This window comes from Lipotes vexillifer, unplaced genomic scaffold (genome assembly GCF_000442215.2).
Source record: "Lipotes vexillifer unplaced genomic scaffold, Lipotes_vexillifer_v1.1 scaffold180, whole genome shotgun sequence".
NCBI classification, from domain to species: Eukaryota; Metazoa; Chordata; class Mammalia; order Artiodactyla; family Lipotidae; genus Lipotes; species Lipotes vexillifer.
The window spans coordinates 562,878-589,610 of NW_006796149.1; the positions used below are offsets into that span (position 1 = coordinate 562,878).

The following is a 26,733-nucleotide window of genomic DNA, read 5'->3' on the forward strand; positions in this document are numbered from 1 at the left end:
CGGTTCAGCGAAGAAACAGAATGTGTACAAACAGGAGCCCAGGGGCCAGAAAAAGCCATTGGAATATCTCTTTATAAATATCTAAGGGAGAGTTTTGGACTTGTTGGAGGTTTGAGCCAATTGTACTGACCTCTCTGAAATGCAAGGGCTGACACCTGGGCATAAGGATGTATGAAGATATCTTTGGGGAAGCAGAGGGAGCCTTCCGCAGTGCACAGTCGTCCCTTTGTATCCACAGGGTATTGGTTCCAGAACCCCGACAGATACCAAAATCCGAGGATGCTCAAGTCCCGTATATAGGATGGTATAGTATTGGCATATGACCAATGCACGTCCTCCCGTATACTTTAAATCGTCTCTAGATTACTCATAATACCTAATACAAGGTAAGTTCTATGTAAATATTGTAAATACAGTGTAAATGCTATGTAAATGGTTGCTGCTGTGCCACAAATTCAGGCTTTTGGGAACTTTCTGGAATTTTTTTTCCCAAATATTTTCAGTTCACAGTTCGTTGAATTTCAGAATGCAGAACCTATAGATAGTAGAACCGACTGTACCTTGACCTACCTGAGGTTGGTCTTGAGGGTCTGGGTCATGAGGGTCAGGACTTAACCTGGGCCTGAAGTGAGCATGAAAGAGGGAAGAGGCGAGAGCCCGCAGCAAGACAAATATTTAGTGTGAGGGCAGGATCCATTTAGAGCTGAACTCAGGACCAGTATGGTGTGAGCAGGTGGGAGGAGAGAAGAGGAAGTGAACACACCCTTAATAATACTTCTTGATGTACCTGTGTGTGCAGTAGCGACAGACCTGGCTCCAGGCGTCATGTGTCACCTGCACAAAGGCTGGGACCCCTCAGGTTCAAACGGTGTCACATTCAAAGAAACAGTCCAGCAGATGAAACCAATGGAGGAGCTATTCTCATGTTGCTTGCATTTCTCAAAATACCATTTATGGAAATCCAATGTATCACCCATAGCAGTACTTACTAAAGTTTCCTTTCACGTATTCCCCATTGTGTGTACTCCTGGCAACTGCCTCTTTGAACAAACTCTCCCTATTGACAATTGTCTACGTCTTTTTCCCTCTCCTCTCTTTTCTATATCATGTAGATTAATTTAGCGTCTTCAACTTCTGTTTTCATTTTCTTTTCATTATCTTGATTCCCTCCAACAAAGGAGTCAAGGAACTGACCCACGAAGCAAAAATCCTTCCTTTTCCTGTCTACCTGTGTAGTGTTGACTCTCAGTTCTCCTAACTGCATTGCAGCAAGAGTGGGAGCACAGTTGGCAAAACCAGAAATCTCCCCCAAGGGCCAGGGAAAAGGAGAAGGCAAGGGGCAAAACTAAACTCTTCAGTGACAAGGTAAACAAGCCTGAAATATGTGTATTAATACATCTTACACGGCCGCTGATGGAGTATGCAGTTTCTAGGGGATTTAACAAAATTCAAACCTTTCCTGTGCATTCAAATCTTGACATCAGTTTCCCCACTTAGGAGGCTTGAGGGGGTGGTGTTACAGGTGGTGCTGATGACCTCTTCCTTCATCACCATTGCTGGGAAGGCAAGATATCTGAAGGAAGATTCTTTCATTTCTTTCATTGGAAAGCAGCAATGTTTCAGTCAGTAATATTCAATAATACTTCTTAAGCACATTGATAAAACCCATTTCAGACCCTGAATTTAGTACTGGTAGATAGATGCTTGCTAAGACAATTTAATATGGAATTTTCAAAAGCAAAGTCTAGTCCATGGCTTATAAATTTTCCTAGCAAGCTCACAGGTGTGTCATGTCATTACTGAGTGAAATCTCTAAGGGTTTCTTGTGTCCGGACTTCTCAGTGCCTTGATAGGAGAAGCGATGTTCTGATCCCCCTGCTTTTGCCTTCCCCAGTGGTGTGAGGACAATGAACAGTGCAGACGCCTTCACCTGCCTGAGCTCCTAGTGGCCCCACTACACAGGCTGACTCGATACCCCTTGTTGCTGAAGAACATCTGGAAAAGGAGTACAGACTCTACGGAGAAAATCATGATCTACTCCATCAAGGAAAAGGTGGAAAAGTCAATTTGTAAGTCCCTGAGATGAGTGACCCAGAGCTCCAGTGTCAGCTTTAATCAAAGAGTTGGGGGACCCCCTGGCTCCTGGGAACCATTTGGGCTTCCATCCTAGGAGGTAATTCCATTGCCTTGAGGTCATGGCTTTCCGAAATGTGGATTCCAGTTTGAGTTTGCATTGTAAATCAAGCACACTCAAAACAATGGGCTCCAGTCACATCCTGGCGAACCCTATGAGAACTCTTAACTCCAAGTTCACGCAGGACGTGGCCCTGTCTCCAAGGCTTTCAGATGTGAGTTCAGGCAGGAAAAGTTCTACTTCCCAGATGATGAAGGCACTTTGTTTTTAACATCCATACTGAACCTACACACAAAGCAAATGGGAATAAACAGCATGGGAAGCCTTTCCAGAGAATAAATTACCATCCGTCATTTTTTTTAGGTCACTGAAATCCAGGGCCAATCTAAATATAATGCCAACTGCAATCTTTAGATCCGAAATTTGGGAATAGGAAAAGAGAAAGCCCTGTGATGACTTAAGTTTATTTGGGTAGCTCTGTATAATCAAATTCAAATAAAGAAGTTCATGGTATATGTCCATAAACCAAGATTTCCTGGGGGGCATCAAAAGGGAACGATTCAAAATGGTGATTATCAGCTGTACAGGAATGACATATTTCTTTTGCATGTTTAAAAATAAAATGACCATTCACTTAGGAGTTTCTTTCCTTTCTTAAAATGTTTTGTTGAAATTCTAAAATAACCCAAGGAACTAGAATTCAGCTTATCAAGTGATTACGACAAAAAATTCAGTTAAAGACAGACTTTTTTAAAGTAATTTTGAAGATTATTACTCATTTTGATAAGTTTGTGAGGGAGATAACATCTCTTCTAGGAATTTCTCAATAAAATGAATTCTCATTGTTGGGGAAAGAGATCCCTGTGGCCTTCCTTTAAAGCTTAAAGATGGAGAATTCTCAAGGATTCCCTAAGCATGTGATTCTCTGGGTCTACGACTTGCCCTCCATGTTTTCAAAAATCATTTCAAAACCTCAATAGCAATATGTTATTAAAAAACATTGGAAAATTAATATAGACCTTCAAAGAGAAAATGAGTTCTTACCAAAAGAAATAATCAACCTTACCATAAAGTGAATATATGTTTTATGATTAAGACGAAAGGATATGTTTGTCCTTGTCAGTCTGATTTTTTCTTTCCTTCCTGTAATCACAAGCTGTGTGTTATAGGGAATATGAGAAAGCTACTAAGGGAACTGTTAGTATTATTGAAATAAAAATGCACAATACATTTCCAACTTACTGAGTTAAATTAGTTCAGCTTCATTTTTCTCTGCAAGAGGCTGATTTCAAATTAATGAGTTTTTCTAAGGCATTTAAACAGCAAGAAATATGTTAAATGAACCTAAGATATGGTTTGGCTCTAGGGGCGGTCAGTATTTCTAAATGATTCCTGTGGATCTTGGTTAAATTTTATGCTGTAATGTCTCATGCATTTAAAAACATATTGGTTGTGTCTTGTCTTTCAGGGGATCTTGAAGGAAAAGTGAAGTGGCTTGACAATTTTCAAAAATGCAGACATCTACAGGAGATTATAGTGTGGCCTCCACTTTGGGATAGAGATAAAGGGTTTTTCATTCCAGAGGTACAAAAAGGATCAATTAGAACCTATGTCCCTTTCTAAACGTTTGGCATTCAAGTGGAAGTATACTAGTATTACAAAGTCCCTAGCTGCCCACTAGAATTAAAAACCTAGCAAGAAGTAAAGCCTTCATCCACATGACATTGTGTGGGGAGGCTGACCTCCTCATGCCATTCCTGAATTGGTCCTTCTAAGCATTTTTCCCATTCTTTCCCATTCCCATGTGCATTTACTGGCATTTCCAAATGTCAGGAACTTTCTGGACAGAGTACATTGCCCCAGCTTCTAGAATATGCTGTCCTCCAATCACTAACAACATCTCTTTGATTTTCTCCCTTGTTTTGCCAGTGCCTGAAACACGTTTTTAAAGAACACATGGCAGAAAACATCCTGTCAGCAACCAACAGACACCTTCTCTATGAAGGAAAATTAACTCTTGCAGGTAAATAACTGCTTTCTTTACAAACCCAACATCTTTGCTACCTTGTAACTTGTCCAACTGTTGCTTATCGAAGGGTGGCAAGAATTGTATTTCCTTATGGCCAAGGCGATGGAAGATGTGAATCAGAGAGCATCCTATGGAGTCACACAGACTCCAGCTTGATCAAACCATGATGTAACTAGCCACACGCCCTCCATTTTCTCTCTGTAAAATAGGATAATGATATCTGTCTTATAAGCTCGATGTTAAAGTGAAGTAACATGTGAAGAGCTTAGCTCAAGGTCTGGAATATAGTAACCACTCAATGTCAGCTGTTACCACCCTCATTTTACTCCTCCAGTGAGCTGGGCAATCATACTCTCAGTGTTGACTGAGAACCTATTATGTAACACACGTTGCATTGTGTAGGTACCACTGGAGGATAGAAAAGTCATTATTCTAGATAATCTTTTCCCTCTAGTTGGGAAGCGCTGCCATAATGAGCAGACCTGCAGTCTAAGTCCAGAAGAGAGTCTGATGCTGGAGTACCCAGGAAAGGCTTCATGTGGTCCATGGGACTGGAGGCAGGCTTTGGGGGAATAGAAGGGTGTAGTTCAGTGAAAGGACAGGAGGGAGGACATCCCAGATGAAAAGCACAGCAAGAGAAAAGGCTTGGAGGCAGAAGCCACTTGAGAGAATAGGCTCACGGCAGCATGGTTAGGAGGGTGATCCCCAAGGCTGCCTGCCAGCTTCCCTTCCCAGCTCAGCCTTTGCTGCCTGTGTAACCTGGGGCCACTTAACAGCAATCCCCCCATGCTGCAGTGTCCCCTCTTTGGTGTGAGGATTAAATGAGCTAATGGATGTATAAGCACTTGAAAGAACCATTGGCAGAGTCAGGGCTCAGTAAATATTATCAGAAAGGGCTGCCCAACTGAAATGAGATTTGCATTCATTCATTGATTCATTTCTTCACAAAATCTTGATTGAGCACCTGCAGTGTGTGAAACCCTGTGGGATGTGCGGTTGCCTGAGATCTTTTGGGGGGTGCCAGGCAGTAATTCCTTATTCAGTACACACCTGTTGAGAACCTGCTCTATTTTAGGGATAGTGCCAGATGTCAGCTTGGGACATAACCCCCGCAGGCAACTGCCAACTCGAAAGATAGACATGCCCAGCTTTTTACATCAAAGGGCTTTTTCATGTTTTCCTTCCAGTGAGTTATGCAGAGAAGTTACATTTAATCCCATGTCACAGGTGAGACTCGGGGAGGTTGTCTATCATGCTCAAGGTCACTTGGCAAGTTAATGGCAGCATTCAGACCCAAGCCAGGCTGCCTCACCCTAGCAGGCTTCCAGAATCATAGCCACTGCCTTGAAAGCCAGAGGGACCCAGCCAGGAAACTGCAAGCAACAAGAAGCCACTGAGTGCTCAGGGACATGAGAGGCTTAAAAGGGTGTTGAAGAAAGAGTTATGGGAAGCAATACACAAAATGGCTAGAAGAGGAGACCAAAGCAGAGAGACCAGCCTGAAGGTGCCACAGTGAAGCAGGATGGGGTGGGAAGAGCCTGGGCCTGTGTTTCTCAACCATTCTCTAGCTGTAGACCACTCCCCTCCCACTTTCATTTGGAAAGATAACAATCTTACCCTTTCTTTTACAATTTCAAAAATAATTATATCATTGTGACAAAGCCAAATCCAACCAAAACCAAAAGTAATGAAGCAAAACACAGTTCTGTGTACAATCCTATGCCTTTCCCTGCAAAACTGGCCTCCACCTGGAATCATCAGAGATTTTATTTCACCTCTTCCCTCTATCTACCAAATTCCCAACTGTGAGACCCACCAGCCTATCCTAAAATGTTAGAAATGGATGTGGATCAAAAAGGATAAATGTGAGAGCTATTTCAAAGGCAAAAACGGGAGGGCTTTATGATTGATAAAATGAAGAGGAAATGAGTCGAAGACCTTCAAGTGTGCTTATCTATCTACCTGAAAGGTTGGTAGATGACCCTGAGGGTGGTGGAGGGAGTGGGTCAGGGAGTCAGTTTTAGGCTTCAGGTGTGGACGTGATGGGAGGCCATGTAGAGGCTGGATGAACATGACCATGAAAAATCTCTTGGTGAAAAGCCGTGTCAGATGTGTATTCACATATCAAGTGGGATGGGGGTGCTTGTCATGGAAGCATGGGTGGGAGACTGGCCTAAGAAGGAGTCGTTATGGTTCAACCCAACTTTTCAGGAAAAGTTCCTTGTAGAGTCAAATGTGGTAGAATGGGGATGACCTACGTAACCATTACTAACACCAGGCTCCTGTCTGACAGCACATGCTGTTAGTCAGATTTCATCAGAGAGGGGTGTGTCGTATAGTAGTGTCAAATCAAGTTTAAAGTCACTGGGACTTTGGCTTGGAGTTGGCATAGAGATATGGTGTCGGTGGCGGTAATAGTGTTAGAAGAAACAGGATATCACTTTGAATGGAAAAAGCATTGGACCAAGAATTAGGGGGTCTAGCCCCAACTGTGGGCTTTGGGGAAATTGTTTAAATTCTCTTAATCTCTTCTCTAAATGTTGATGATGATGATGATGATGATGGTGATGGTGATAACTATGATGACGATGGTATCTACCACTTTAATATGTTTCAGATTTCTTCTAGCCTTAAAAACTGTAGTGTTGAAATTAAGTGCATTTTCTCATTCCCAGAAGGTCCAAGTTTTTATAACTTTCGGAGCATACCCAGCTTCCCACTGAAATTCATGCCAGCACGCCCTTCACAAATGCATTGCTCCCCACAGACTGGTATTTCTAAATAGAAAAAGAGGTAACGTTTAGACAAATAGGATGGCACAGCAGCTGTAGCACCTAGAGAACACACGTTGTTCAAGCTGCTGCAGAACTAGAATAAGTCAGTGACGCTGCTCTGTTCTCTAGCAGTGTGATGAAAACCCCACAGGCCAGACTCTTTGAGAAAAAATAAAGACCTAATCGAGTTAGAACTGCACAAGTTTGTAAGTCTCAGATCTGGTTGTGTGGCACATAGCTTGAAACTCCTGGGATAATAAATGTGAATACTCTAACTTTATGCCTACAGTCTTCCTCCTTAGTCATCCTTTTTCGTAATCCCATATTTACTTTAGCACTATCAGTTCTTGAATTTATCTTAAATCTTGTTTCTGTTTATTATGTATCTGCTCTCACTATAATTAAAGCTCTTTGAAGGAGAGATTTTGTCTTAATCATTGATGCATAGGAGGTGCTCAGTATTTGTTGACTGCTTGGTGGAAAACTAGGGCCTCAGTAAATGGTAGCTAAAATAATCATTTCCTAGAATGAAGTCTAGGACATAGAAGATGCTCATACCTGTTTGTTAAAATACTTGAAGTTAGAAGGAGAAAACAAAGCTATTTCATTTTGACAGTGGTCATTCACCTAATCAGATAGGAGTGGCAGAGGGTGGGGAAAGCAATATTTAACAGGTCTTAAAGGTCTAGCCCCATTCCTCACCCTATGTGTTAGGATATTAAGCCAGCTCTTGGAGACAGACCAGTTTATCTCGCATGTAAAATTCTGAGCTATATGACAGCTTTACTCCATGAAGCCACAAGGGATCTGGGTTTCTTATGTCCTTTTGCTCTGCCATCCTAGAGACTGCTTTCTTCTGTGGCCCCAAGATGAGTCACCAATGTGCCTACGTTCTAGCTCATATTCTGTTGGTCAGAATTTAGTCACTTGGTCATATTTAGCTACAAGGAAAGCTGGGAGATGTAGTATTTATTCACAGTGAGCATCTACCCACTAAAACTTGGAAATGTCATTACTACAAAAGAAGGGAAGAATGGTTTTTAAGGGACAACCAGCAGTCTTTGCTGCAGCCCAGTTTGCAAAAAGGAGTTTCTAGTAGTGATGGAAAACATTAAAAAAAATCATTCAAGGACAATTCAAGATTGAATAAAATATCTAATTTCTCTTCTATGCAAATACAGAAAGTATCTTTCCTCTAAACTTAGACTAAAAATGAATCCCAGATATTTTATTAATTTAACCTTAGACGTCTCGTTTCCACAGGTAAATGTATATGAGAAAGAACTTCTAGAAAAATATAAATAAATAGAATAAAAAAAAATATTTACTGATTTTTCTTGTACTTACCTTAAGTGCCTGTCACATCCCCCTCAAGGACTGCCTGTTCCTCTAAAATCATTTAAATTTAACCATTTCTTTTTTTTTTTTTTTTTTTGGTATGCTAATGTAAATTGCTGTTTTGGGAACTTTTAGAAAGGGTAACCTTTGTCAGATTAATTTTAAATTAAAATTAATTTAAATTTTTAATTTAAAAATTAATTTTAATTTTAATTTTTTTAATTTTTTATTTTTTTATACAGCAGGTTCTTATTAGTTAACTAATATCAATTTTATACATATTAGTGTATATATGTCAATCCCAATCTCCCAATTCATCCAACCACTACCACCAACGCCCCGCCACTTTCCATACATTTGTTCTCTACATCTGTGTCTCAATTTCTGCCCTGCAAACCGGTTCATCTGTACCATTTTTCTAGGTTCCACATATATGCGTTAATATACGATATTTGTTTTTCTCTTTCTGACTTCACTAACCATTTCTTTTTCTAATTTCTAAGGGATAGTGTTAAATTGAGAGGGGGATATCTCATTCTAATATTTCTCTTCTACGAGTATCCCCTTCTTAGGGAAAAGTAGAAAAGCCTATTTGCCTTCAGTTATTATCAAAAGTGATATCAGAAATATATTTGTAAATATAAAGCTTCATGAAGATTATTTAACGCTTGTATAGACACATTGTAAAACTTAAGAAAGAAATTGTTTTAGTGACTGTCTTAATCAGCTAGGGCTGCCATAACAAAATACAGACTGGGTGGCTTAAACAGCAGACATTTATTTCTCACAGTTCTGGAGGCTGGAAGTTCAAGGTCAACTTGCCAGCTGATTCAGTTTCTGGTGAAAGCTTTCTTTCCAGCTATCTCAGTGTCCCCACATGGCAGAGAGAGAGAGGGAGAGAGCATGCTCTGGGGATGACATTCACCCTGTCAGATCAGGGATCCTCCCTTAAGCTTTCATTTAATCTTAATTACTTCCTTATTCCAAATACAGTGGGGAAGGAGGGTAGGGCTTCCGCATAGAATTTGGGGGAGATGCAATTCAGTCCACAGCTATGACAAAGTGCCTTTTTTTCTGGTAATGTATACCTTTGCCAATGACCACACAGATGAGTCAAGAGGCCAAAATGCTGGAGTTCTGTTAGTCAATAGATGTGTCCTAGGCTTAGCTGAAACCACGACAAATATCATCCAGGTAATGTTAGATCCACATGAAATGCCTTACAAATACAATGTCTTTAAAGTTGGAAGGGTGGGCTCACATCAAGTCCCTGCCTTGGGGAGAAATCAGTTCAACCATAATGCAGTTTTCTGACCCACGTGATTGTAACCCCCTGAGCTGCAAGCCTCGTGTGCCCTGATCCCCGGCCTGTGTTGTTTTCTAAGGGATTCTTTGATTTAAAAAGAAAGAAAAAAAAACTCTGCTTACTGTTTCCAGCCCCAATTTCATCTTCTTTCTTTCCTCAGAAAGCACAAGATTCCTAGATGTTTATCTGTTTCTCTTTGATGATTTCCTCTTAGTTACAAAAACTAAGCGCAACAAAAAGGTAAAATGCTGTTGTCTCTAAATAATTCTGCTAAATGAGTTTAGAAATATTTCTGAATAAGTTGAGTTAAAAAGAGAAAAGATTCTTATACATCAAATCAGACTTTACCCTCTAAAAAATGGAGGCATTTTAAAATACTGGCTTTTTCCATCGTAGAGTGCTGGACTGAAAAACAACAGTAACAAAAGTCCCATTTCTTAAGGATGTCAGAGGGTGTGTATATTTTTAGAATGACTTGGTCTGTATACTTTCGAGGCGAGTCCCAGAAGCCACAGGACTTTATGCCTGGCCTGCCTCAGCAAATGAAATTAAGATACTTTTGTCCATATCCGCCTTTTCCTCATCCAAATTGACTACCACAACAAAAGCTACCAGAGCAGGGGGCCTCTCTAAACCGTCGCTGAGGTGATATCCACCACCCATTCTCACGTTCTTCCTGAGAAATGATGCTTTGGGGGCTGCGGGTGGGAAGGAGCCCTGATCTCTCAGTGTCTGCTTATAATTAAGAACTGCAGAAGCCAAACAAACGTACAGTTGGCATCACAGAAAAAAAACGAGTCACCAGGGGCTAGAGCCACAAAATCTCTTCTAAGAATAGGGATTTCTCCCTTAAGTATTAATGGTTACCATTACTGTTGTTACTCCCCGTTAAGCCATGGGTCTCATGATCCACCAAAGGCTTTCTATCTAATGTCCCATTTCACAGTTGTTCCCTGACTGGTGTGTGTGAGTGCTTTCAGCAAGAGGCCTCCTTTACAGCTCTCAGACACCTGCCCTTAGAGATGGGAAGAGGATCTACAGTATGTTTTTGGCTGTCAGAGATAACTAATGTTGCTCTAACCCACTCACTTCTTTACTAAACAACTAGCCTTACACAGATGTAAGATTATGAGACTAGATCTCTCAGATCTTTTAATAACCTAAACTTTTAGATGGCATGTTGGTTAGTTGAGCTAAATAATTTAAGTGTATTTAAGCAATAAAGTAGACACCTATTAATCCGTGCATAGTTGATCAGTGGTTGAGGAGGAAATGGGTGTTGGAGAATATTAAGTCACAGTTTTGAAACTTGGATGGCCTTTTATTTTCAGCTACCCAGGCTAGCATGTCTGAACAGGCAAGCTCTGAAAAATCTCTGTCCCCTTCTAAAACCTGACGTTAAGCACAGCTTACCTTCTCTTTACATAATGGCACAAATCAGAGCCCATGAACTAGTGGCAGCCCATTATTGGCCATATTATAAGATAATGTTCTGGTTTCATGCTTCACAACTTGATTCCACCTGGAGAAGACACCAGGTTTCATTTTTTTGGAAGAAGAAATAAGGAATGTTATCTGTTTTAAATTTCTCTTCGCTATTTAATGCACAAATTACTTCACGTACATCCCAATCTTTGACACCCTTTTTAAAAAAAATTCAGTATTTTATATATTCAAAACAATTTCAGTTATTTACAAATCATAGAGCATGGGAATTTATTTATTTAGATTTTAGTATAAGATCCCATGGACAGAGTTGGCCAACATGAGGCTTCTCTTTCTTGTTCATTTAACTCAGTACCATAGAGGGATACTACTGTAAATGAAGATCTTCCCATTGATGTGATAATGATTTAAATGTTTCCCAGCTATGAAATTACCCTGTTATTTATTCAGGTAATTAAACTTGGGGATCAGAAACACTATGCTTTAAATCACTGTGTACTTTGGGAAATGCTTTTCAAGATCCAGAAGGAATAGTAAGCTGGATTTCAAGCAATTGTTTCTAAAAATCAGTTTACTTAAGGATGTACCTGAAGTATGTGCATCAATATTTACTTCCTATTTATTGCATTATTTTCCTCCTTAATTTTAGAAACTTGGAGGCTCAGACCCTGGTTTAATGTGCCCTTCACTTATTCCTGAGCTACAAACAGTAATCAAAGAAGGTGGTTCATGTATGGTACTCGATCAGCCCATTCCACTAGATTGGTTGTCAGAGGTCTTGATCCACTCCACATGTCAGGTATGTGTCTATTTTCATCATTCAGCTCATCTGTTTGCTATCCCAGCGTTTTATGTTGGCCTTTTTTGGTAATAGGACATGAACCTAATTTAAATCTTCATGAAAAATAATACTAGGTTCCTGTGTAGCTAAATATCACTCAATCTACAGGCTAGTTATGGAAAGAGTATTGGACTTGCTTCCAATGTTTGGATGACCCAGCTCTGCCACTTGCTGTGTGACCCTGTGTGCAAGGTACTTAAATTTTCTAAGCCACAGATTCATCTTGGGAAAATCAGGATAATATCTACCCCAGTGAGCTGTCATGAGAATTAAATGAAATAATGCAGGTAAAGCACTCAATAAATGATAGCTATTATTAGGATTGTTATTCTGTTAACCATTTTTAGTACTATTGCTATTGTTAAAGCACTGGTAAACCATGACGTGCTATGCAAGCCTAAGATATTTTATTGCAATTGCTCTATAGAAAAATGCCAGAAATAAATATATAAATACATATACGTACATACATATACACATATACATCATGTGTATAGATCAGAAATGTATACTTTTGTTTATTTTTCAAGCATTTCCTGAGCGTCTCCTGTGAACCAGGCACTCTGTAAGTGCCCTGGAGTTACAAAGATGGAGCTCTCAGAGCAATGAAAGATCAATAAATCCTGTCAGGAAAGCCCTGGGCCTCGGAGGGACTTGAAGGACATTCTGGCCTACTTAGCACTGGGTGGGTGGCAGCACTGTTCAGAAGGAAGCATCCATCATTCTTTCTTGGGTACAGACAAATCATAGTTTTTGTCTTTTCCAGATATATGCCCAGAAGTAGGATTGCTGGATCATATGGTAATGCTATTTTTAGTTTTTTAATGAACATCCATACTGTTCCCCATAGTGGCTGCACCATTTACATTCCCACCAACAGTGTAAGAGGATTCCCTTTTCTCCACACCCTCTCCAGCTTATTTGTAGATATTTTGATAATGGCCATTCTGACCAGTGTGAGCTGGTATCTCACTGTAGTTTTTATTTGCATTTCTCTGATAATTTGTGATGTTGAGCATCTTTCCACGTGCCTGTAGCCATCTGTGTACCTTCTTTGGAGAAATGTCTATTTAGGTCTTCTGCCCATTTTTTGATGGGTTGTTTTATAAGTTCTTTGTATATTTTGGAAATGAATCCCTTGTCGGTCGCATCATTCGCAAATATTTTCTCCTATTCTGTAAGTTGTCTTTTTGTTTTATGGTTTCCTTTGCTGTGCTTTTAAGTTTAATTAGGTCCCATTTTTTTATTTTTGCTTTTGTTTTCATTATTCTAGGAGATGGATCCAAAGAAATGTTGCTGCAATTTATGTCAGAGAGTGTCCTGCTTATGTTTTCCTCTAGGAGTTTTATAGTATCTGGTCTTACTTTTAGGTCTTTAATCCATTTTGAGTTTATTTTTGTGTATGGTGTTAGAGAACATTCTCATTTCATTCTTTTACAATAGCTGTCCAGTTTACCCAGCACCACTTATTGAAGAGACAGTCTTTTCTCCATTGTATATTCTTGCCTCCTTTGTCGTAGGTTAATTGACCATAAGTGCTTGGGTTTATTTCTGGGCTTTCTATCCTGTTCCATTGACCTTTGTATCTGTATTTGTGCTGGTACCATACTGTTTTGACTACTGCAGCTTTGCAGTATAGTCTGAAGTCAGGGAGTGTGATCCCCCCAGCTGCATTCTTCTTTCTTAAGATTGTTTTGGCTATTTGGAGTTAGTTGACCTATCTTATACAGTTGCTGTGTGGTTTAAATGACACAGAAAGGAAAAAAATACATAGCACTGTGCCTAGTACGTAGTAGGTGCTGAAAAAATGACGTCAACTATTAATTGTTAATCATTATATTAGAACATCAGAGAGAAAAAAGCTATTCCTGACCATTTATTATCTCCTTATTTTATTTTCTAAGCCTAGCCATACCAGGTCCTTTGGTTTATTAAGCCCTTAGTAGCCATATTACAAACTAAACAGATGAGGGATACCTTAAATAACTGAGAACTACAGTTGCAATTTTGAGGAACAGGGATTCTGAAATCCAGCCAAGAACAACAACCTGATCTTTAAAGCCTCACTTACTACAGGGAATTTATAAAGAGAAAAGTCAGGGAGTAAAACAAAAACAGCCAGATCTTTTTTCCAGAAAGTCATTTTAATAGGTTTAAGTCCTCTCACCCCAGAGAAGCTGGACAGAATTTCATGACCTTGACAGGCTTTGTTGTGGTAGAATTTAGGAATTATGAGGTTTAGTTAAAATCTGTAATAGTGAAGTAGTTCTTGCAGTTAAGAAAATAAAGTCTCACATTTACTTCGATTCTGAAATGAGGCCCAACTTGCCTCAGTGAGTCTGAATTAAACCCACAAACTGGGCTTCCCTGGTGGCTCAGTGGTTGAGAGTCCGCCTGCCGATGCAGGGGACGCGGGTTCGTGCCCCGGTCCGGGAAGATCCCACATGCCGCGGAGCGGCTGGGCCCGTGAGCCACGGCCGCTGAGCCTGCGCGTCCGGAGCCTGTGCTCCGCAGCGGGAGAGGCCACAGCAGTGAGAGGCCCTCATACCGCAAAAAAAAAAAAATCAAAAAACAAACTTCAAGGAACAGGAATAATGACTGAGCAAGCATCAGCTGAATGGTCATCCAGGAAGAGTCAGTGTTCTCCTCCTCCTCCCTGAAGTACTTGTTTTGACCCAGAGCCAGCCCTGGTTTGGTTTTGTTTGTTCCTAAACATAAATTGACTGTAGAAAGAATGTATAGGCTGCAAAATTTTATTCCTGGTGCTGTATAAATAATTCAAGGAAGAAGCTTTCATTTTAAGAGCTCCAGCTGTATAAAAAGAGGAAAATCTGCTCTCCCAGTATCTCCTATCATTTCTTTAAGAGACCAGCTAGGAAATGACAGAACAGACTGTTTCTTTTCAAACACAGAAACCATGCCAACATTTTTTGTTTTGTTTTACATTTCACATAATTTGGTGGATGTTGGATTTTATTTGAGTCCATTTTTTTGGCTTTTCTTGGACTGCTGTGAAGCATTCAGGTGGTTTTGTATTTTTGCTACATCTTAACTTGTTTAACTGTTTTGATGTGACTTCCCTTTAAGTACAAAAATAAAACATTTTTAAAAGGAGTGGTGGAGGTCAAAGAAACAGTGATTGTATTATTTTCCGTATTTGTATTATCTATATTTTACACACACAAAATCTACCTATTATGCTAAGCTTTTTCCTTGGGAATGAATACATTTCCCATCACTTAAGCCATAAATGCATTTCCTCAAGCCCCAGAAGTCATTGGCTAAGGAAGAAAAGGTTTTCATATTTAAGTGGTCTCTCTTTGGACATAGCAGTAAAGTCTTGGTCTTGGAATCAGATTCTTTTTTAATCGACATAAACTTCCCACACTCATTAATAAATAAACAAAAATCCAGGTTCTTGTACTGAGAAACTGGATTTCATATTAAATGCTTTGGCTTTTTGTCTTTAATCTTTTTCTAGTCTTTGGGCTGAGAAATTCTTTCCTCATACAACATGAAAACAGCTATCAACAGTGTATAGCAGCATTCTTATTACAAGCCCAAACAGAAAACATCAAGGTATGTATTTCAATTTTGTAGGTTTTGATTCTTCAGACTTAAGGAAAAAAACCTCACCCCAAGCTCATTAAGGAACAGTGAATGGAAAGTTTTGTGTATTTTCCTCTCCTGCTTTGGGAAGGGGGGAGGTTAGAAGGAGGGGAAGGATATGAGTATCTAGACCATACCAGGCTCAGAAACCTCAGAACTGACCATCTTCTTACATCCCCAGTGTTGACACAGCCTCCCTCATTTTTTCCTGTGGCAGAAGCTCAAGAGCTGCCTGTGACTTCTGGGAGGTCTGTAGGAAATGGGGGAAGAACTGCTTTGGATTGCATGCTTGATTTTTTAAGATGCTCCGATCAATTTCCAAAGCCCCAGTATGCAAACAGTATGATGCCAGCTTAAGTGAGGGGCTCCTGCAGAAATGAACTGTGTCAAGTCTTCTCTTCACCCTTTGAAACTATGCTACTGTTTTTACAGCTATGGAGCTGAAGAGCAGCTGCCTATCTGACTCTGGTTTCTTTATCTTAGAAGTTTCCATTTTTGTCTTTCCCCTGGTAGGCTTTCATCAGGGCAGCAATGTGGCCAGACAATTAATGGAAGACTACATTATTTTCAAGGAGTCAGTTTCCTCCCTCAGTCTGTTTTTCAAGTTATGCCACTGATTAAGAACTTCTGTTTCTACACAAAGTGGAAATTCAAGAAATTCAGCTTTCAAAGTACTTATATTCCCAGTATTCATCTTTGTAATTAGTCGTCATTGACTATTATGGCTTCTTGATTACTCACAATTGTTTATCCAACTTGCATACCATATTCATCTAATCCATTTGCATTTTCATATGTGATTAGAGATATTTATGATATATTCGATTTAAGAAAGAAAATGGGAAACATAGGCAAGTGTTTCATCAGTCTTCAGTTTTAAAGAGCAAGTCAACAAATACAAAGGAAAATATTAATCCAAATATGTGAGAAATTTAACATTCTCTTCTCTCTATATATTTTTTCTTTCTTAACAGAAAACATGGATTGCACAATTAACAGCAGCAATCTCTTGCTTCACCAAGAGTCAGGAAACCACTTTGCCTGCAGAATCCTCGGAAATTTAGGGACCTAAAACAAGTGGCACACCTTTTTAGACATTGGGGATTAAGGTATTCTTTCATTCAAACTTGTAACACTTACCTAGTGATGAGCTAAAAGAAAATGTGCATTTTAAAGAAGTTCCAGAATTTAAGCTAGGAAATTCCTCAGCGTAGAGTAATAATGGCTGCAACAGATTTGAACCGGAAGGAATTTCTTGATAAGTGTATACATGCTGATAACCAGACTACATTATAATGCTTCAGTCAGGCTTGCAAGAGGGCTGAGGGAAGTATGATGCTATTATAATTCGTAAAAGGTGAATGACCAGGTAAATGCAGTATCAGGAGGAAAACAATGCCCACTGCTTGCATCTGATATGAATTCTAGCATCTTACTTTGTGTACATCTGTAATGAAACCAAGTTTCCTACATGACTTATAAATCAGCCTTACTGCTCTACAGTCCTACCTCATACAAAGCTTGATTGCTCTTTTAACATACTAAGCAATGAATAATAAGGTCTCCATCTTAGTAGCAGTTTTTAAATTCCTAGTCGCCAACAGTTTATTTATCTCAGGTATACTTTGTATAACTCTTAACATGGAAGGAGAAAATCCCAAAGACTAAATTCCATTGTTTTAAGAAAGAAAAAGCAAATATCTGTTCCAGTTTCACAAGTTAACAGTTTTACTTGGGAAATTTCATAGAAATAGTAGGATATCTTTCTCTAAATCTCACTTTTTGAAGAACAGTGGAGTTTGTCATAAAACTTCTTTCTGGTTTTGCGTGTGCGCACAGTACAGTTACTTTGTCTTATCTGGCAGGACTTGAAACATCATTAGAATTTCTTAAAGAGAGCTTGAACTATTATCATGGTGGAACATACTGTTAACTGCATGTAAGGAACTAGTTCTTATAGTCAGATTATATCAAAAAGAAATCCACAGATTTCAATTTCAGACATGGTACCTTTTGCAGTTTCGAAAATGGAAGTAGTACATTTATCAACTTGGACTGCAAGACAAATTATACCTTAACTGATCTCCTTAAGCTGGAGAATGGGATAGAAAGGATCATGCTTGGGGAAGTCACATGCAGTTAATTCTTTGAGAAAAATATGATTTCACCATGTAAACCAGGCAGTATAGACAAGTGCAGCATAACAGTTATTTTCAAGGGCCAAGCACCATTAGAAAGGAGGGTCACAGCCCATGTGTAATAATGTCATATTTATTAGGAGTAAGTGAAAATGAAAGGAAAATCAGGAAGGCAGTAACTATGGTCAATGCCTAAGAATAAATGAGAAAAAAAGGCAAAGTACAGGAGAACAAATTTCAAGTGAGTTCTTAGAGATGAAAAATATGTATATTTTTAGAAAAAAATTAACAATTGTCTTGCAAGGATTTCTAGATATCAGCCAACTTAGGAAAAGGGCAATGGACTAGGTGATCTCCCAAGATTCCTTTTAGTCCAAGTCCAGTAAACATATTTGTTTATATGTATAAAACTATTTTCTCCCTTAAATCTCATTAAAGGGAGAAAAAGACTGACTAAATTAACATGTAAATTTAATTAGTTAAGATGTAAAACAGCTTTAAAACATTCAATATACAAAGAAATATTAGCACTTCTATGTTCCCTGCAGTACTACTCACAATAGCCAAGATGTGGAAAAAACCTTAATGTTCACCAACAGATGAGTGGATAAAGAAACTCTGATATGTACATACAATGGAATTCTATTCAGCCTTGAAAAAGAAGGAACTTCTGCAATATGAAACAACATAGATGAACCTTGAGGACATTATGCTAAGGGAAATAAGTCAGTCACAGAAAGACAAATACTGCATGATTCCACTTATATGAGATTTCTAAAATACTCAAATTCATAGAATCAAAAAGAGTGGAATGGTAGTTGCCAGAGGCTGGGGGTAGGGGGAAATGGGGAGTTACTAATCAATGGGCATAAAGTTTCAGTTAAGCAAAATGAGTAAGCTCGGGAGATCCGCTGTACTGTACACTTTTACAAGAGTTGTCAAGAGGGTAGATCTCATGTTAACTGTTCTTACCACAGTAAGATAAAACTTAAAAGAATATACTATGTATTTAAAGTGAAATTCTATAAAGCTCACAAAAGAGCATATCTAATATATATTAAGTGCTTGAGGATATACATGTTATTCTCTTCAGAGGGAAACACAAAGTAAAATGAAAAATCACTTCTGGAACTTTGGTTCCCAGGGGAAAAAAAAATCAGTAAAAAGCAATGGTACATTGAGCCTTTAAATGGTCACCTGGGTATTAAATGTACAATGAAAGAGATTAATATTGTTTAATATTTTTTAGTTAATTTTTCTCAATAATGAAATGAAAAGGGGCTGTCTCGAGCAAAACAGCATTAGTAATTTCTCTTGAAATATGAACTTAATTACTATTCTTAGTTGAACATTAAAGCACACCCATTGTGAGGTTGGGATTGACATATATATATATATATATATATATATACACTATTAATACTATCTATAAAATAGATAACTGAGAACCTACTGTATAGCACAGGGAACTCTATTCAGTCCTCTGTGGTGACCTAAATGGGAAGAAAATCCAAAAAGGGGATATATGTATACGTATAGCTGATTCACTTTGCTGTACACTAGAAACTAACACAACATTGTAAAGCAACTATACTCCAATAAAAATTAATTTAAAAAAATAAACACACCCATTGTCTTTATCCAAGTGCAAAGTTCTAAATCTGTAAATAAATTAATGTAAAATGGCTTAAATAGACAAAATAATTTAGTCAGAATATACTAGAAATTATTTTTAATATCTTTAGAATATTTTTTAAAAAAGCAACAGTTCAATAAAGGATTCTTCCATTGTTCTTTATACAGATTCAAATGTTTTATCAGTTACATTTATAATCAATAACCTTCCACTCACTGAGTTTAGAAACCACAGTATTTACTGAGCTAAACTCCCTCACAAATAAGGCACAACTACATGATCACAAGTAGTAAACAATACAGTGAATCCAAAAACTAAATATTCATGCAAAAGTATCTACAGAATATATGATCCAGTTCAAGAAGTACAGAATGTCATATACATAACTGCATCATGTTACAGTAAATTCACTGCTTCTACAGGGAGAGAACCTAGCTATTTCCAATTCTATTTTATACAATTTTACATAAATTTAGTAAGTTTATGCACAGTATTCACATTTGCAACAATAACTGATTAAAATTCAGGCAAAGGGCAATTAAGACAATAATGTGTGGTATATAATTACAGAATACCATTCATCAAGCTCTTGTCTAGGAATACTAAATTGATGGCACGTTTAAATTTTATGGATCAAATCATCCATGGTTTCATAGCCAAAGTGCATTTAAAAAAAACTGCTATAGTCAAATAGGTCATGAATATCAAAATATATGATCATAATTTGCTTTCCACTTAAAAGCTAAACATCTTTATGCAAATGCAAGGTTAAAAAAAAGTGGCTTTAAAGTTCCCAAAACTATAAAATAATCATAAAGCCTTTTCAAGAGAGATGGGAAACTAACAAATTTGGCAGTTACTATGTAACATTACTGTGAAGAAATTACTAGCTAATTCCACATTAAGAGGTAGTTGAACAAAATTACACACTGCATTGAGGTTTTTGTGTTTGTTTCCCTCTTCAAAATAAACAAATCCTATACCAGCAGCTTTGTCTTCTTTCTACTAAAACTTCTGTAGGTGTAGTTTATTGTACACTAACCCAGCAAGACTTGATTTTAACTCATGTTTCTGTGCTTGGGTTTAGAATTTACTAACAGGTGATGCCAATAGGCTTTGCATTAGAGCTGAGAGCTGGGACTCCATACGTGCCAGCTCTAAATCACTGACAAATAGTACCAGCAGACATCTAAAATGTCGAACCAGTAAGCACTCAGAAGATGACTTTTTAATTAAAAGAAACAGAAAACCCTTTAATTTTTGTTTCCAAAACACCTTACTGGTGAGATTAATAGCAAAATATTGTTTCATTTCTAAATAAGCCTAATTATTTGGGGCCTAGGAAGTGAGATTAGCTAGATGAAAAGTAGAAAATCACTCAAATACATATGGTTATATTTGTTGTCCCCACAATTTTTTATGAATATGTGGGTGGGGGGACAAGACAGGGATAGGCCTTCAGTGCACCCAACTGGGAGATGAGTGAACAAATATTCTAAGCCAGAAGAATTCCCGTGAAGTTTCATATCATAAAAAAATAATAATGGTGCTGTGAATGTTTTTCCAACATGCTTATTAATTTACTTATAAGTGTAGAATTAAGACTATTTGAAAGAATTTATATGAAAATGCATAAATAATTTTAGCTCAATTTTTATTATCCAACTTATTTTTAATAAAGATCCACTGTATTTCTTCGTTCTATACGCTCAAGGATATATGTTTATCTGAGTCCAGGGACTCAGTCAGGGTCCTTAGTAGCTACTGACAACAGAGTTTACTTAAATGGGTTTTTTAAATAATTAAATGAATATATGGCAATCTCTGTTTGTATACATTATAGGAAGAGCATAAACATAATTTCAGCATGATATTTGAAAGCAAGTGTACATTATAAACTATGTATTGTAAATGAAATATTAGCTCCCATCCTTCCCTATTAGCAAATGATTGCACTGAATGAATATATAGCTTTACTTCCTTCTTAGAGTAATAAACCAATATTAATGAGTTCTCTCTTCAGATGTTCTCCAATTTTCCAAATTAATACGACTGATAAAGTTAAATTCCATTGTTCAGCATCCAAACAAGCTAATTTTTAATTACCCTCAATTTGCCAGTCTGTTTCAGTTCTAGTTATAATTTGGGGATTCCTAAATACATCTGTTTTTGGCGATACTCTATTATCCAACTGTTATTTCAAGGTAATTTCATAGCATTATTTTTGCAAAGTAAACAGATACACAGTTGATATGGAACCCAAATTCAGAACCTTTTAAAATTTAAGTCAAATTTAAAACTTTAAAAAACTCTTCCCTATTAGGTAAGAAGAGAATATAAAGCAGAAAATATAAAGCAGAATATTTAATGTCTCCTTACCATTTTGTATTTGTTTTCACAGATAAGACTATACCAATATCAGTTACTAGCTTTAAGATGCTAAATCTATAAAACAATTACAGTGAAGCTGAGCTATGCTTGAGAAGGTTAAACCAAATTACCTTGAAAAAAACAGATCCATTAAAAAAGCAAATTCAGATTCTTGAAGATGCTGGAGAGACAAAATGAGGATATAAAATGAAGGCTAATCTCAGAAGACTTCCCACTTAAACAGAATACGACCATTATACAACTTCTATTCACCTTCCAACTGGGGATGAGGGTGGGAAGTTTTGTAGGATTCTTAAGACTACGTGGGAGTTTAAAAATGAGACAGAAAAAGACAAAAAGAAAAATTAACCCTAATCTTTAAAATACAACCCGAGGATAACCATAAAATAAGCAAATTAATTTTCCAGAGATTTTCATAAAATCCACCCAAGAGAATTTAATCAATATTAAAATAAAAACCATGTTTGAATTCATGGTTAATATTTAAATATAATCTGTATTTGGAACACTTAAGTAGTAAATTTGTAACATAACAATGCAACTGAGCTATGGACCTGTGTATAAGGGGGAAAAAAGCTTTATAGTTCTATGCATTTCACAGTAAGAATATTTCATATAATGTGTTATTGTGCAACATATCTGATATGGTAACATCACCCATGTACATTTCTTGATACTAAATGTGGGAGAAAGAAGAAGTAAGCTATGGAAGTGCATTAATGTCATTTCTGAACAATGAAATTATATTTAAAAAAATACATTGCTATTTTCCGTCCAAAATTTATTTCCGTCCAAAATTTATTTACATTTCATTGGCTACTTCTAAACTTGGCATGAAAGCTGTTCCGGGGTAAATGGAAAAAAGTAATGAAAGATGGGCTCGAGTCTCACAAAAATAGAAGAGTTTTACTTGATAACATTCCAAAATATATGAATTCTAATTTGGTTTAGTATTGCAGCCACTGTCCAAACTGAATAGTAGTAGTCCAAGATATCTATTAAGTGTATTATTAAAAATTTAATGTTAGTGTAATATTACTCTGAAGTTGCGGTAATCCATTATCCTTGCAAGTCATTGAAACATGCATCACAGACACGCACAGGCTTTTTGGAAGAAGGAGTTAAGGCATTTTTGGCTGAACACTCAGCACAGAAGATATTTCCACATTGTCTGCAGTGATGCTGTAAATGACAAAAATTAAACATTTTTAAGCATAAAAACTATACCAAAAGTATTATGAGACTACAAGAATACAGCAAACTTCACTGTGAAGGTATACTAACTTTCAAGTGATTAGCATTTAATAATATAAAATCTCAGTATGTCGATTTAATCCCTTAGTTAATTTGAATGCTTCCAATTTAATCAGATACTGTACTAAACATTTAATATGGAATTTATCTTGGAATTCTCAGAAGAACCTTAGGAGGCATTTTAATGCCTTAATAAAGTGCTTAATAAAGCACTTCTATCAGGTGAAAAATTATTCCGATTTACAAAATGTTTCAGGCATAATTTCTTCAATAGGAATATAAACTTGAAACATCACATAATGGCATTATTTAAAATGATTTTTTTTTTTTCTTCAGTACGCAGGCCTCTCACTGTTGTGGCCTCTCCCGTTGCGGAGCACAGGCTCCGGACACACAGGCTCAGAGGCCATGGCTCACGGGCCCAGCCGCTCTGCGGCATGTGGGATCTTCCCGGACCGGGGCACGAACCCATGTCCCCTGCATCGGCAGGCGGACTCTCAACCACTGTGCCACCAGGGAAGCCCTAAAACGATTTTTTTATCTCTGCTTTTTCTTCCTTTAAGAGAACCCTATGATGACTAAAATATGAGTTTAATACTGATGCACTGGTTCAGAAAATGATTATCCAAGAGAGTAACTCAGTAGGAAGGTAATAACTGAATTTAAAACTAAAATTGAAACACATACACTAAACAGAAACAAGATTTCATGAAACTTAATTCTATGTAGTTGTAAATTAAAGTTAATAATGGCAAAACTTTTAAAATCTGTCAAAAATGCAGGACAATTTCGATGGTTAAAACATTGTCACTGAGAAATAAAATCAAGAACCATAGCAATATAACAAAACCATTTACCCGTCTCACGGTTACTGAAAAGCCTTTCCCACAGGCCATACAGTTTTGTACTTCATTGTCTTCAGCCCACTTTCTATTCAACGCTTGTGTATGTTTGATCTATTCAAAAAAAAAAAAATACATTATAATGTTCAACGCTGTAAAGAATGATTGATAATGTCTAATTTGGTGGCCAAGTTTTAAAATGGATAAAATTTTAAAAATCAGAAATACTTTGGTCAACTTCCATCATCAAAAGTTGTTACATAATTAAGTCTGAATGACAATAAATAAATAAATAAAGCAAAGCAAGTTTTATTCCTCAAAGGCATTGGTAATTTCTAACCTTTGGTGATTTCCCATTCATTCTAACCCTAAGGATCAATCCTTCCTTGGAACTCTGAGCATATAATCAGATCACTTCTTTATCACATAGCAACTCATTCATTCCTTTGTGCTCTTCCCAATAATGACAGTTCATGAATGATGTGGCTCTCTAACCATTGGGGTCTCAGATAAGTTCTTTAAATCTTATATTTAATTACCTGTAACACCTGCAGTACTGCTACACAGGCAGTAGCCATTCAAAAGTATTATTAAATATGAGATTTTTTTTAAATGCTGAAAATATGCTTTTCACTAAGAGGTAAATTCTAGACTAAAAAACTGCCTCATACACCAGGTGACTCACTTGAAGGGACTGATTCTCTCTGCCCAGTTCCTGCACTGCTGCAGTTGTATTATCCAGCTTTCTTTGCAATTCTAGTACTTTGGTTTGAAGCTTTTCTATTTCACCTTCTCCTTTAAGACACCTGAAATAGATTGCAAAAACAATTCATTTTTAAAAAATCATTAAAGACCCTCTGAACACAGATAATGAACTACTTTAGTAACTTTAAACATAATTAATTTCAACTCTGTTTTAAGGATTAATTTTTAAATGGCTACTTAAATACCTGCAGGAGCACTTTTCTCAAGACTTCTATTTTTTTAAATGTGGAATATAACAACCTTTTTATCACTTAGCATGGAAATAAACTAATTTTACTAGACATCAACCACCTTTCTAGTAGTGCCCTCCTTTCATCTTGGTTATTTTGAACTGTTGCTTCCAATACTGCAATTTCACCCCGTAAGTCGTCCGTCTGTTTCTCAAGCTCACTGACTCTCCGTTGACTGGACTGCCACTCCTTCTTTATAGTGCCCAAGTTTTCATTTAATGCTGTAATCTGCATGGTAAGTTTAGTCTCATTTTCTTCATGCTGCTTCATTCCTACTTCTTTTTCTTTTATTTCGGAAAGCTGAAAAAAGGAAAAACAGTGGGTAAAAAACCTATTACAAAAGTAGTGCAAAATTTAAGTTAGTTGTTGAACTTTAAATATTGGCAACATAAATAATATTCTTCAGGGAAGAAGGCACTAATAAAACTGATTCCACAAACATTTGTGTAATTTGAACTGACAATGGTCATAACACTGAAATGGTGGTCAGCAAGGCTCTTATAAGATCAAACTAAAGTAAAGCAATTTGAGATTTTCCTTTTTTCCACTAGAACTGGGGAAGAACACATAGTTAGGGATAGCAAGGTGCCTTGGAGATAGAGCTGACATTTTCTTATGTCTCAAATTCCAAATGCATCCTTTTGTTTCTATCAACCTGCCAAAATAACAGTGCTTCAAATCACTGTGTGAACTTGAAATTGCAATTCTTCAACGAAAACATTCAGCAGTCAATTTATCTGAGGATATCTGGACTTAATTCAACAGAGGAAAGCCAGATGCTTCCCATTTGGCATGCACAAGTTAGGGAAGGAAAAGTAGACTTTGGTCATTGTAATTCCAAACTGAAGTTTCCGTTCCCCCTTATCAACATTCAGTTTGACCAAACAAATGAGTTTAACATGATTAGCATTCATGCCATTTACCTCAATCTACATAGTTATAGGTTTGTTTGTTTTTCTGGCACTGAAAGTACCCCCCCATCATGTTTTATTGAATTTTCACTTATATAAACCAAAATATAATCACAGAATAAAATATTTCCAATCACATGTCAGCTATTTAGACAAATCAGATCTCTTGTCTTAAATCAAAAATGTTAGGTGAGCATTTGAATCATAATCTTTAAGTAGAAAAATCCTCTCTTACTGGATTAATTTACAAAATCAATTAAAAAAACACACCTCCCACCACAAACTTACCAGTTTAGCTTCCTTCTCCATAAATTCTTTCTTCAGCTCATCTTCTTCCTTTTTCATCTGCTCTTTTAGCATTTGCTGGGTTTTCTTCTCCTGTTCAAAGGTTGCCTTCAGGGAATCTACTTTCCCTTGAAGCTCTAATTTCTGCTGAATCAAAAGCTGTTTGGCATCCTTGAGATTTGTTACCTCCTGTGAGAAAGTGAGGCCAAAATAAATCATCCTTTATAGTAAAAAAAAAAAAAAAATGTAGCTGAAATTTATGCAATTTATTACAATATAAAGAGAGTTTTTAGCCTCCTACAAGAGTCTTAAAAGTTCAGTATTTCAAACAGTTGATTAAAAAGGTGAAATATTATGTACTTCCTGCTCAACAATCATTTAAATTCAAGTGATGCTTTGCATGCATATGTTTCGATTAAATTATGTGAAAAATTTCTACCCCTATTTTCCTTTCTTCATTTAGGAAGCATTTATTGGTTCAACATTTAGGCATCACACACTGTGTTAGGTTCTAGGGATATATATAAAGATGAATTATATACATTCCCTGCTTTAAGGAAGTCACAGTCTGGAAGAACATAATGACATAAAGAGGTAAGTAATTATAAAGCAACATGGCAAGTATACTGATAGACATAAGAGGTATTAAGAGAGCACTCAAGGGAAAATCCAACCTTTCTCTAAGAAAATGACATTTTACAAACACTTTACAAAGAAAATTATAAGCAGTTAATTTTTTCAGGTGGCATGCCAGTCATGCTAATGATAGGAAAAATGTTCTAAACAACAGATTAAGGATTTTAG

At 37.1% G+C, this 26,733-nt stretch overlaps 2 protein-coding genes across 2 annotated transcripts in view; one reads left to right on the forward strand and one right to left on the reverse strand.

Annotated features, from left to right (window-relative positions):
• The window catches only part of PLEKHG7 (pleckstrin homology and RhoGEF domain containing G7), a 65,690-nt gene extending 49,149 nt beyond the window's left edge, over positions 1-16,541 (forward strand). The window contains 8 exon segments of the mRNA XM_007468224.1: positions 1,895-2,069; positions 3,603-3,718; positions 4,064-4,157; positions 9,742-9,821; positions 11,677-11,788; positions 11,791-11,826; positions 15,350-15,447; positions 16,452-16,541. Coding sequence (XP_007468286.1) covers positions 1,895-2,069; positions 3,603-3,718; positions 4,064-4,157; positions 9,742-9,821; positions 11,677-11,788; positions 11,791-11,826; positions 15,350-15,447; positions 16,452-16,541 — 801 coding nt within the window.
• Positions 16,542-19,336: 2,795 nt separating this feature from the next.
• The window catches only part of EEA1 (early endosome antigen 1), a 137,356-nt gene continuing 129,959 nt past the window's right edge, over positions 19,337-26,733 (reverse strand). The window contains exons 25-29 of the mRNA XM_007468199.1: positions 25,933-26,118; positions 24,795-25,033; positions 24,424-24,544; positions 23,754-23,852; positions 19,337-22,824 (exon numbers count right to left, since the gene is read on the reverse strand). Of these exons, the coding sequence (XP_007468261.1) occupies positions 22,702-22,824; positions 23,754-23,852; positions 24,424-24,544; positions 24,795-25,033; positions 25,933-26,118 (768 nt within the window). The 3' untranslated portion in view covers positions 19,337-22,701. The remainder of the gene's footprint in view (positions 22,825-23,753; positions 23,853-24,423; positions 24,545-24,794; positions 25,034-25,932; positions 26,119-26,733) is intronic.